The sequence below is a fragment of the Anomalospiza imberbis genome, chromosome 6 (assembly GCF_031753505.1).
Source record: "Anomalospiza imberbis isolate Cuckoo-Finch-1a 21T00152 chromosome 6, ASM3175350v1, whole genome shotgun sequence".
Classification (NCBI taxonomy): Eukaryota; Metazoa; Chordata; class Aves; order Passeriformes; family Viduidae; genus Anomalospiza; species Anomalospiza imberbis.
This window is the reverse complement of record NC_089686.1, coordinates 26,601,625-26,615,408: the sequence shown is the minus strand read 5'-3', so window position 1 is coordinate 26,615,408 and position 13,784 is coordinate 26,601,625. Positions and strand designations below refer to the sequence as shown.

The window sequence follows — 13,784 nt, the reverse complement described above, 5'->3', positions numbered from 1 at the left end:
AGCAAGTGTCTTTTTTTTTTCTAATGAAAGAGAATACCTCATCTTTTCCAATTTTCCTATCAAACACATCCACATCATCTTGAGACACTGCCACATCCAGCTGCATCTATACTCAACTTCAATTATATGAAATTACACAACCTACTCTCAGGTCCTTTAAGTTCTCTTTGCTGTGTGAGGCACACGCATGGTGCATTTCCTGTGAAGTGCATGATTACAAACTATTCAGTGCAAGCCTGTTTTAAGTAAACAGTAAATTAAATATTGTCAGTGCTTGTTCAGACATGCTCTTATGAAAGAAAAAAACTTGTAGATTTGGGTTCATAAAACTCTAGATTTAAGAAAGGGACAGACATAAACTAGGCATCCTTTTTCCTTTTTAACTTCTCTTGACTGGCCCAGTTGTTCAGGAGCTGATACAAAACTGTGTTCAGATGTCCCTACAAGGGGGATTGGACTAGTAAATATGCTAAATGTAGCAAAAATTCTGTTTATTGCTCTTTATTCGAATGGAAAATTCTCAAAAACATTCTGTCTCTTTCAGGTACAATGCTGCCTAAAAAACTGTTAAGACTCTGAGCAATATACCTTTTTCAAGCATGAAAAATTACAGTAGAAGTACCTTATTTTATTACTTTTCTGACAATATTTTTTTTTGCTATGCCAATAAACCTGACTGCAAGGGTTAGGAAAGAAAGAAAATGGTTACTTCCTTAAGAATTGAGGGCTCTTGAGTATTCTGTGCTACCTATCACTCCATTTCTAGCATGGTCACTACCATTTGAAGAAGTATAAAGTTTTATAAAAACCAGAAGCTATGAATGTGCACTTGCAAAGTCTCTTTTCATCTCTGCCAGTTAACTTATTCCCAAGAGAAAGAAAAGCTCTTTTTTTCCCAAGTGGTCAAATATTGTTTCCATTTAATCCATAGACATTTCAAAGAGAAAATATGTTGCCTGTATACGTTTTAGGTCTGCACACAATTTATGCTTAAATACAGCAAGTATCCTTTTCTCTATTGTATTTTGTTTATTTCTTACAGGCAAGTATATTGAGAAGGTCTGGAATATGATTAAAAAAATTATCCAAGTTATCATTGGTGTATTAAATGACATAACATATAGTAGATCATGTTTCCAGTTCCTTTATTACTAGATATTAATGCAATTTGTAAAAATAAAATAATAATAAAAAAAGAAATAAAATATTTTATTGACTGTTGAAATAGAGATCCTTTGCAGACTACTAAAAATATTAGGGAAAAAAAGGTTGAAAAATAGTTGCTTTACAAATTAAGAATGCAGAGATCTAAAGCAGTCTGATATGTTCTTTGAAAATGGATATGAGAGTTAACTCAGGAACACAATATTAATAGATTTGTATAAGTGCACATAAGGCCAATATATTCAATGTTGTAATTTTTTTATGGTTTCATAAATAGTGCTATCACCAACATTTCAAAGAACTCTGAAAAAAACAGAGCTCATATATGGTGGCATAAATTTAGTGTATTTTATAGAACACTGTTACTCCAGATATAGCCTACGGGTTGTGACTTTTCATAAAACCTAATGAATGTCTAGATTTGTCAGCTGTTTCAACACAGATGCACTTTGCTGATCTAATGGAAACATTTTGAGCCCAGATCCAAAATATCAATAGCTTTTAGTATCACAGATTAGTTTGGCTATTGGGTGAATTGGGATGTGGTTCTTGATAAAAACCAGCAAGTAATTTTTTATGTGTGTTTTATGATAACTGCCTCTTCAATGTCTGATGCTGAGATTTTTTTCCCCCTCACTCTCTTTTTTTTTTTTCTTTTCTTTCTGCAGAGTTTTAAGTTGAATGTAGATAGCCACTGTGCTTTGAAAGAAGCAGTGGTAGAGGAAGGACGCCAACTTCTTGAGCTTATTGTATCTCACAAATCAGGTAAATCCTTCTGAAATATTGCAAGTCTTTATGTCTCCAGACTATTAAAGAATGAAGAAGCATTGCTGTAAATTACTGCATATATTCACTTCCTTATGTATTATTAATATTTACATTATCAGATTGACCTTCAGGATTTATAAATGTTTCATATACTGCATACAATGCAGTGATACTTATAAAATGAAATACTGCCTGCAAATAGTCTGTTCATTTTATTTTGGTCTTGCTGTTCGACTGAGTTTCAATTGAAATCATATCACTGAAAACTTCACACTGACATATTCTTTGATGTAGGTGCTATGGAAATAATATTAAGATAATGAACTAGGATTTCAAATATATACATATGTGTATTTACATATGCTGCATGAGTAATTGCATTGGTAAAGCTTTATTTTACCACTTTAATTCTTACATTGATTTAAATATATTTATGAGGACTAGATTAAAATTAAAAATACCTTTTTCCTTTGGTTAGGCTTCTCTGTTTCTTCAGAGGCCTTAAATTGAGAGGAGGGAGAGAGACATTCTGATTTCCCTTTATCCTTACCACCTCCTATATTTTTAGATGTTTGCGTGACTTGTCTGCTAATCGGGTTTTAATCAGCATATACTGCTATGGAATGCCATCTTAATTTTGGCCTACTTAACATGCTTTTCATCCAGGTTGAAGTTATTCTTTGCTATGCTGTTTTCTCATCATGTTATATGTGTGCCTCTATTGTTTCACAGCATCAGACATGTCTGTGTAACGTGAAAGCCATAGAAAATTACTGACTTCTATGTATAGTTCCAGAGAGATAGAGAAGTCATAGCTAAGGAGGGTAGTGCATGTCATCACAGATGTAAGTAACAGTAATGTGTAAATTACAGCAAATATTTAAAGGAAATGAAGGTAAAGAAAATGTCTTTGGAGGATTACAAAATGTTTCAAGACAAAGACTGGATATTAGAGGGAGAGATTTTTCTGCAGTGTTCTCCACTGCAGAGAAATGACAGTTTATGTGGAATTTTTCTCTTGAAATTGTCATCTGAAACTCAATCAAAATTTAACATGATGGCTAAAAAGTTTTGTCTCTATAGCATTGTTTTCCAGGAAGAACAATACAAAGCTTAGATTTATTGATGAGAAAACACATTAAAACTCTTGTTGCATTTATTATTTTAAATATCCTGCTAATTATTTGAATAAAGGACAATATTTAAAGATGCTGTTGAGTTTACAGATTTTATTTTTCCCCCCCTTCATTTTGGAGAAGGACTGAAGGACATGCTGCAGATGATTGCAAGTCAATGGAAGGAACTACAGAGGCAAATCAAACGGCAACACAGCTGGATTCTTAGGGCTCTGGATATCATCAAAGCAGAGATACTGGCTACTGATGTGTCTGCAGAGAATGAGGAAGGGACTGGGAGCCCGAAGGTAAGTGGCTTGAAGTTTGCCTTATTTCCTCTTATTTCCGTCTTCTTTTGAACTAGGCACCACTGAAGTTTTCTTTCCACCCTAAGGCTTTTCATTTCTACTGGGTAAACTTTTTTTTATAAACAAAATGAAATGCCTTACTCTGAAACAATAGAAAAAAATCTTAGAACTTTCAAGTTTTCCAGCAAGACCTGTCTTATTGTGTGTAGAGGGGCACGAGGGGGAACATAAAACATTTAGTAAACAAAACATAAAGCATCTTTAACATGAATAATCAGAATGCTTTTAAATTGTTTTGTTGCAACTATAAATCACTATAATCAGTGCAATCACTCAGCTCTGACATCCATTAGCCGCTTGGTTACAGCAAATTAACAAAGAAGAGAGAAAGTGATTCATTATCTCATTCCTGTTAATGACTATCAGATGCATTGCTTAATTAGGGGATGGCCATTGTAGTAGGAAGAAGGTCATATGCCTTCCACAAATCTTTTTACTCCAAGTTTAAGTTGTCCATAATAGTGCTTGTTTTGAATACAAGTACTTTTAGAGTAAGTTATTGACACCTGTCATAATTTTGTGGATATTAATTAATAAAAAGGGCTATAGTAGTTACCAGTTGCCAAACCTAGTGTATGTAAGAGCATTTTAAATACAGACCATGTTTATTCAAATTGATGCAAGCAGTGTAGGGATACTGCACACAATGGTTTAGGGTCCATGACCTTCCATCACCATCAGTCATAAGCAGAGTTGTTTCTTAAGTGAAGAGCATGCAGGAGAACAATCCAGTAACTCAGTATCTTAACACAAATCTGGCTGAAATGTTTAGAAAAATTCATGGCCTCTTTTCTGGAAACATCAGAGATGGTTGTGCTGAGTGGATTTTATGGTTCTGATGCTAGACAATTCTTAGCATTGGTGCTAAGTGCTTCCAAGAGAGTAATTTGGAGAGTGACTCTTGGCTATGATTATATTAAAAGTTCTGCTGATTTCTTACTATAAATTCTTCATAGCAAGAATGGTCTTAGAGATGGAGGAAGAATCAAGGAGAAAAATGAAACAAAAATACAGGAAGACAGAATTTGAAGAGACAGGAGACAGAATTTGAACTGATATCCCTCATCACTTGCATGATTGAAAGTGCTTCTAAGCCATAGAGCTCCTCCTTTAGGAAGTAGGTGGTGGAGCAAGACTTGATTTTGTAATGGGATCTGTTAAACTAAACAGACTAGCCCAAAGCTGTTTTTAGCCTGCCGGTAATATGATCCCATATCTCGGAACATTTGACTCATCTAAGTCAATGTGGCCAAACATTTAACAGCTCAATCAAAATTATCATGTAACAAGTATTCTAAAATCCAGCTGGATGTTTGTAATGAAAATTGAGGAATCCCTAGCTTAGAATGATTATATTCAAATATTTGCTTGAAAAGGGAGAAATGGAGGCATGGTTTATATTGCAGTAAATTTCTTATATCGATAGGGGATAGGTCCTTGCGCTGTGTTTTTTATCATAGAGATAGGAAACTGAAGAAATGCTTTTTTTGTTTATTTGGTTTGGCTTGGTTTGTTTGTTTGTTTGTGCTTACAGGTAAATTTTAGAAGAAGTAGACTGAAAAAAGAGATCAAACTAAAAATATTTGCAGGTTATTTCAGTGATTCTTGTAAGTATGTGCAGTAAAACGGTTGAATACCATCTATTTCTTCACACTAAAAGATTAACTAAAACTAAAATAGAATTAATAATATAACTGCACATTTCAGTTTGTATTTGTTTCAAAAACCAAAAAGAGCCTAAGAAGTGTAATAAAAAATCGAAATATTATACCTAGAGGGTATTTTTATTTTTGCCTTTTTTGAGACACTACAGGAACAGTGTTGGTGTTAGAAATCTGTAAAGAAATAGGAAAAGGAGGAATTTCAAAGACCCTAGGAAACTTTTCCCTTAGGACTTTTTAAAACATGTTTTCATAGCACTGTGGCATCTTTAATGAGAAAAGTGAAGAGTGAGAGGGGGAAAGGGATGTTCTGAACTCTAGAAACATTTTGTCAACATTTGTAGTAAGAATTCAGATTTTGCTTCGGAAATTTTTCTCTTTTTTTGTATGTAAGTTTCATAGTGGCTTAGAGTGATTGCCATAGAAGATTTAGAATTTATTTAAAAATTTCTGATATCTAAGCTCTTCTAATACATTTCGTCCTCCATAAAATCTTAGGAAAATAGTGAAGTCTCTAAGTATTTACTAAAACTCTTTTCCAGTCATTTTTATAAAGGAAGGATTGATGACTGTATTCAGTTTAAATTGAAGGATATAGAGTTTTGCCTTCTTACTCCATTGAGAAGCCTTTAAAAACGACACATTCCAACAAGTACTGGTCTAACAATATAAGTAGTACATGAGACGTAAAATACATGACTGTCCTTCTGAATCTTGAGGCGCTTAGCTACAGTATATGTTTCCTTTTGATGGAAATCAAAATTATATTCAAAATATCTGAAAAATAGGAGGAATGATTTAATATATGTGTGTATTTTTCAATTTTTTACCTTCTGAAGATGTCTGAGACCACTTGTTTTGTAAGTGATCTCTTAAATCAGGTCACTTCTCCATCACAAAAGGACTACTGGAACAGTATTGCTTTAAATAAACAGTAAAGAGTGGTATTGAAAAACAACATGATTTGCTTTCATATCTAGTGGCCGTGAGTGTAAATACCCAAATATTACCCTGATCTATTTGATTCATAGTTTGCTGGAAAAGATCATTGCTTTCTGAAGAACCTGTAAATTTGTCTTGTAACTGATGTCCTTTAAAAGCATACAAGTCTTAATAGCATTTATCCATTGTACACATTCTCCTTCACTGAACATTGTATGGAATAATATTCTTAATGTCACTTTCATGTTCTGCTCCCAGCATGCATTTGTACAGTTAGTTCATTACTATGATTTTTGAGATCTGGATATCTTTGTTCTGCAAGTAAATGTTTGAATTAAGTTATGTGGGTTGTTTTGGTAACAGTTCAGAATATAACATCAGGATTTAAAGGCTGGTAGGTCAAAAGAATAATGGTATACTCTGTTAAAAAAAAAAACCAAACAAAAAAACCCAAAAAAATATATATACATACGCACACACAGTTTGTACTTCTGGACATGTTTATTTCCAGAATAATTGCTTTATTACTGAAAACCACTTCTTGTTTCCCATTCCAACTTCAGAAAATTAAGCATGTAACTGGTTAAGACACTGGACTTAATACACAGAACATTGAAATCTGACTCAGTTCCAGGTAAAAAACAATCTTGGGAAGAATGTGTTAACTGTAAAATGTCAGTGGGTTAATGACAGAAGCAGTCAGGATTTGAAGAATATCCTATATGGAGGAAGAGGTAAAAAAACCACATTTAAGAAAATAAACCAAAAGACACAGAAATAGTAGGTGGCTCAGGAACAGAATTTGAAGTGGTTGAACAAACCTTTGTATAAAGGGAAAAAGAAAACCTGTGTAATTTCTTCTTGATATGTAATTAAACATCACATGTTTCCAGGATCATTTCCCACTTAGTTGCATATAATTTTACAGCTTTTACAATCATTCTAAACAAACAGTCTTCAGTACACAGAAAAATTATTTTCATTTAAAAATTGAAAACTTGGTGAAGCTGTTTAGTATCGATCACTGTTTGGGATTCTGGGAAAGTTGCTTCACAGAGAATTTTATAATGACACTGGTCTCAGACCTAGTTGGTGGACTAAACACCACAGCTCAGAACAATTATATCTTGCTCAGTCTTTTCATACGAAGACAAATTTGTGAAATGGACAACACGTCAGAGCAAAGTTTGGAGAATGGTAACAGTCTTTTCTTTTTTACTTCAGACTTATAACTTGTCCTGGCCATCTAATTGGGCTGCTATGACTACCACATTTAGATTAATACTTTGATGTAAAAGGGATATACAAATGAAGTGTTTTGGCATCTTTGTGATTAGTGCAGAGAAATATCATATTTGTGAGTAGATAATTTTCTTTTCCTCAGTGTCTTTTATCAATTCTGTATTTCATGAGTGTGATGCATGGGCTGTAATATTAAAAGCAACATACCAGTATTTTTTTCTAATGTCTTTCACTGTTTTAAAACAGGGAAAGTTTATTACTGAGACAGATTTAATATTATCAACTGAAAACAGAGACCATGATTTCAGAATCTAATATTTTTACTTACATAACCACTTTGAAAACTGGTGACCAATATATGCAATTGGAGTATTGCATATATTATTGTAGTGGGTAGTGCTTTGAAGTTGTCAAATGGAATATGTAACTGGCCTTCATTCACTTCTCCTTCACTTGCTTTTAGTGGGTGGGCAGGAATAACCTATGCTGGAGAGATCATTTTACTTATATTGCTGGACTTACTTAGATTGCAGCAGAATTTTAAAACTTTGCATCTTAAACTGGATTTGTTTATTTAACTTACAGTCTCTCTTTCTCTATTTTTCTACATGCAAAAACTCAGGATCAGGCTTGTGGATTAAATCCGGATTAAATCCTGTGTCTCATGTTTGTAATACTGTGAAATAAAATGTCAAATAAATATCCATTACTTATACAGTAATAATTTGAAAAAAAATGAAATGGAAATAAGACTTTCATCTCTGATGTACAGACATATGGAGAGGGCTTTTCATCTGGTGATACACATGCCATTCTGGTCTATCATCTCATGGCTTAATCAAGTCTTTTTTTGGAATAGAAATGTACAAGAAAAGTTTATATTTGTGCTTTAGAAGAAGTAATTTTTTCCTCTAATGTGTCCATAATGAACCACATTCCCATCTAAATACGAGAGAGTTTTATTTCATGAGTGCAACACCTCATAGATGAGACATTAAACTGAAGTTCTAACCACCTTTACCCAGGCTTACTTCCAGTATCAGTAATTACCATCTGCTACCTTAATTCTTTGCAGTTTCAGCTGAATGTGTTAGTCTCTTCTGTTCAGAACAACTGGATAGTCTTGGGCACAGTTAAACAATTGTTACCTTTTACTGGTGAAAACAATGCTTTATAATATCCTGCGATGTATTTCTGTGCTGAAGAGTATTACAGCAAGTCTGCAGTTCACCACTGACTACTTCAAAGATGGTAATAGGGAAGTGCTTTCCCTATTAGAACAGAAGGCTCTGATATGTTGCCACTGAGGCGTAGTCTTATATTGTTGAATATTTAAAATGCTATCGATACATAAATACTACTATTGTGCCTAACATCTGAACAGTGTAAAAGCATTCATGTGACATTTCAATTCTGAATCTTTGGAAACTTTGGAAGCCTAGACTAAAGATACTGTCATCTCAGTCTTAAGTACAAATAATGCTGTTAATTCTGCCGTTCTAGAAAAAATTAATTGCAGTTATAATTTTGCTTGGCTTTAGGTATTTAAGTATATGAAATTACAGAAGTCTTGATCTGTCAGCTTCTTTGGTGGGGATTTGAACCATGTATGAGTTGGCCAATGAGATGAAAAGGGTAGTGGTATTTACAAAATCCTTCTGTAAATCAATAGGCATAATTTTGGTTTTGTGAGGAATAAGCCTGTCTTTTAGTGCTTTTACTGGAGCATGTGAAACATGACTGAGTTCTTTTGATATTCATTATTATCCAAATAAATGATTGAAAACATTCATTAAGAATTTCCAAGCTAATCAAAACAAGCTATGGTGATGTAACAATGAAAAGAACATAAAAAGGAAGCAAGAGGAAGGAAAATTCGTGTCTTTTAGCACAGTTAGACACTTCAAATTCCTGTGTTTTCTAGTTTTTAATACCTTGCTTTATAAGTTATGTAATTTTGATGTTACAGACATCATCTAGATTGTGCACAGATATAGCTATCATTATAACCAAAAGTATCTTCAGGAAGGGTTTGAAAGATGACACCATAATTCTACACTCCATTTTAGAGTGGAGGAATAAAAGGAAAGAGAAAGATGGTTTAAAATAAATTTAGAAGCAGAAACTAGCATTGCCAAAAGGAGAGTCTTAATATGGATTATTGAATGGGACTGACTTGTAGTGAGTCTTTGTTGAAGAAACAAGAAGAAAGGGATCTACTGAAGGGTATAAAAGATGTGACTGTGGCAACTGAGATGAAAAACTTTGTTGACTGTAGTACTGTGTCAGACTCAGAATTAGCTGAAATATTTTGTGTGATAATTTAAGTACAGATAGAAAGAAAACAGAGTTTTTGTACTGTTTAGTACCTTTCTGGTACAGGGATTTTCATTGGCAAAACCAGGGCCTTGACAATAATGTGTCTCATCATATTTTGAAGCAAAATTTTCTTCAACTAAGCAGAAGCTTTCAAAAACCCAGCCAAAGCCAAAGTAATCAGGTAATCTCTCACGTACAGGATGTTTCATTTAAGCATCTAAACGTATATAGTCTTAAATTGATGTTTCATACAGAATAATATTCATAAGACTGCCACGATTCTTCTGTCTTGTATTTTATATCTATCCTTGAGTAAAGGAATTATGTAGCTGAACAAGTTCTTGCTTTATTAAAATACTTTAACTGAGCTAGTAATTTTTGGGTGATTTTACATTTCCAAGCTAATAAAATATGAATTTTTGTGTCATTAGACCACAGCCTTTTTACCAAGCATAGGCATAAGCAACCTGAACCTTGGCCAGCTCTTTTACAAGGGCTTACTCCTCAACACCTGAGAGAAGCAGGGGTCAAAACTATTGTTCCTTTTCCAGAGGGAGAATGTTGCATTTCATATGGATGTTCATAAGGATTTACACAGCCGAGATCTTCCAGGAAAAGTTGTAAATCAAATTATGTCATAGGTAGCCTTCTCTTTTGCCTCTGTGAGCCCATTGTGGATTGTGGTGGTGGTTGGCTACTTCATAGGGAAAGAGGTTGCAGGTTCTCCCCAAATGCCTTCCTGCCAATTGGCTGGAAGGTCACAGTCTGTATTACTGAGGCCACCTGGGATGAATCTAACTCAATGTTTTGAGGGTAAAATGTTTCAATAATAACTAAATTTTTGTTGCGTGATAATGCCTGGCAAAGGTGCATGATTATGCAGTTGGGCTTGTAAAGGTAACACTAGACTACTGCTTTTGGAAGTCATTTTCAGTTGATAGATTTTAAGTGTTACATATCTACAAAAGCTCTATTTTGAAAATGTTTCTTTTGTTCAAATAGTCATAGTTTTTTTCCCAGAACAATTGAATCAAAAGCATCAAAGGTGCACAAAAAAACTGGCCTTAGATGTGTTGTCAAGTTCCATGTGGTAGATTCATTCTTGTTTATTGGAAGTTCTTTCTCTTGATTTCCTAATTGTATGCTTTTTAGTGGGCAGGAGGAATGATTTTTTGTTTAATTTAGAACTTCCTTTCATAGAAGAATGAAAAAATCTAAGCAGTCATTCTTTGGACTGCAATAAGACAAGACAAATGCATAACAGCTCCATCCTAAACCTCATCTTTCAGGTTACATGAGGCCTGGTAAAACTTCTCTATATCACAAGTTAACTAAATATTTTTCTAGTTTTTCAAGTAATGATGTCAAGCAAATCTGGGTTCCATTTTAGCTCAGAAAGATTGTTTTCTCATATATCCATCAATCTCCTGCAAGTTCTATATGACAGTATTGTTTCCTTAGCATCTAAAATAATTTTAATAATTTTTAACAAGCCAAATTTCTAAAAAGTAGTGAAGGTCCTCATTTTTTTTTCATTGAATCTGACAGTAATCTTATCTGTGATTTATTTAGCTCACTACCAGGTTTAAAATTGAGAGAGCCACACTTTAAAAATCATATTTTTTTGCAGCTAAATTGTATCTACTATTAAGCACAATATTCAATCCTGTTATGAAACATAGGTACTTTTAAAACCAGCATATTATAAAATTTACTGCAAAAATAACAAAAGTCATATTTGAATTGAAGATGTGAACAAGTACTCTGAGGTATCTGTGGTACTTACAATATGCTTCTACAATTTTTACACCTTGGTGATTCTAAATATTTTATATTGATTACTTTTAGCAGCTATTGCCTTGTTAATATCCATCTCTGTTAGTAGAAGCAGTTATGCTTGCATAGTTAGCAAAGAAATTATGACTTCTTACTTCAGGAATGGGAAGGGCTACTTTCTATTAAAACATAGATCAAGTTCAGTTTGAAAGATATTTTAAATCTAAATCTCTCCTCTGAGAACATGTGCAGACTAAGAACTTGATGAGAATAGATATTTAAACCAGCATATGCCCAAGGGGCTTATTTTATCATCAAGCTATTTGAATTTGAACATTATTACCTGGAATTCTGAAAGTATGTTAGGCTGTTTTTACTTTCCCTGTGTAAGTGGACCAACTCTGACAAGTTTTATTTAGGCAAAAAATTCCATTTGGGTTTGGCCTGAATTTGAAAATATAAAATGTTCACATGAACACATTTCCTTAAGTGACATATAAACAAAGTATTAACCAATCAAGAGCCTTGATTTTCCATTTTGCCAGTATTTGTCCATTCTGCTGTCTCTACACAATCACATAGTTGCATTTTTGTTCTTTTATTTTTTATAGAAAATATTTTCAGAATTGAATATTGGTGGAAGCTTTCACCTATTCATATCTGCCTGTTGTTTCATGTGCTTCTCAGATTTCTAGAAAAATAGACATTTAATAACTTTTAGTAACATGCACACACAAATACAGATTTATTTTACTCAAAAGTCAACATCTCCCAGTCTAAAGCAGAAATTTCTGGGATAGCCTGTCAGAGCTATTACTTTTCTACTTCTCTATAAGTGTTCAGATGCCGCTGTTGAGGCAGGACGGGAACAGAAGGACTCCAGTTAGAAGGCGAGAAGAAAACTGATTTATTTCAAATGAACTGCTCTATTTATAGAGAACATCGTGCAGACCAATTTCATTGGTCTTAAAATAAAACATCTCACACCATTGGTGCGCTCTGAATGACTCATGGTGGCAGAATATATCTATAAACAATGTGAACAACAAGAGAGATAGAGAATTATTTAGCTTCCTTTCCAGTTCTCTCCCAGGCCCAGCCTGGTTAGAAACCTCTCTTTTTCTCTCTGACTTGAACTGAGAATACCCATATTCTCAGTTCATATGAGAATCCCATGAGCTCGTTCAAGATTTTAGAGCACAGCAGAAAGAGAACTTTTTTAAAATTTATTTTTGAGTTTGAGATCAGAAGCTGATGGAACACACTAAAATAAGTTAATAAATAAGCAAGTGAAAATAAGGAATCCTAGCTGACTAAAAATCTCTTGGTAAAACAAGTTTGTGGTTGAATTTAAAGACTGTGATCACTAACAAAACAAATTAATTGAAATTCAGATCTTTTCAGTTCAGTTTCTCATATCTTATTCCTGCTCCCTCTCCCTTCATACCATCTGTTGCTCCTCAAAACAGTTCAGGATTTCAGCAGGATCACAAGTGAAATATAGGACAGGAGTGTGTGGGGAGACTCTCTCCCAGAGCTCACTGCTGGCAGTGCAGGGGGACGGAAACTCTGGCGCTCCACAGGCATCGTGTCTGACTTCTGACAAACATGGTGCTGGTCAGATCAAATGGTAAATCTTGAATGTGTCTTCTACCCATTTGTTGTTTACCAGTCATCACAATGGTAAATATTTTGGCTTGATCAGATGATGTGGCATGAGATCTAGGTGTTGGACTTGCAAGGTTATCATCTTCTATCTCTACTAGTCTATTTTTTCCTAGCTCTGGCAGTAGCAATGCAATATCAACTCATGCTTCTCATCCTAATTACCTCTGGTAGTGCAGGATTTAGTGGTGTAAACTAAGATCGTCTTCTGTACTGAGATGCTTTTTTCTTTTCTTTTTGTGCCAAACTGTTTTGCTTTTGAAAAAAAAATCATGTTTGCAAATCTATTTTTTCCCTTTTGATATAGACTCATAGAAATCTTGTACTTTAAATAGGACAGCTCAATAGGGATGCTGTTGTCAATTGTCATCTCTAAAGATTGTTGCTTCTGTTAATAGCATTCTAACTTTGCCATTTTATTATATTATTGGTCTGAAAACAAAAATTACTGCTTTATTCCATTAAAGAGTGACTGGCATGGCACTCCTCTGATCTTTAAAAAGAAATTTTACTTTCATTGTATTTGTGCATTAAATTAATGCTCCTATCTACAGAATAAACTAACTTCTTATAAATATTACTGTGCTTAATTATCAGTTGGGTATTTGAGTTTTTGCTGTTATGGTTGATGTCCAAGAGTGATTAAATGTGTAATAGAGAACAAAAGAAACATTGATGTGAGCAAAGATACCATGAGATAAAGGTAAAATTTATCGTCTTCATGCTTTTATTCTTTTAAAATTATTTTAATTACTTCTATACTC

General features: G+C 33.7%; 1 protein-coding gene across 6 annotated transcripts in view; it reads left to right on the top strand.

Moving 5' to 3' along the window:
• The window catches only part of AKAP6 (A-kinase anchoring protein 6), a 287,505-nt gene that overhangs the window by 147,690 nt on the left and 126,031 nt on the right, over positions 1-13,784 (top strand). For 5 of the 6 annotated variants that reach the window (XM_068192955.1, XM_068192959.1, XM_068192957.1 and 2 more), the window contains 2 exons: positions 1,833-1,929; positions 3,189-3,355. In XM_068192955.1, the coding sequence (XP_068049056.1) occupies positions 1,833-1,929; positions 3,189-3,355 (264 nt within the window). The remainder of the gene's footprint in view (positions 1-1,832; positions 1,930-3,188; positions 3,356-13,784) is intronic. The other variant, XM_068192958.1, reaches the window with a different exon arrangement.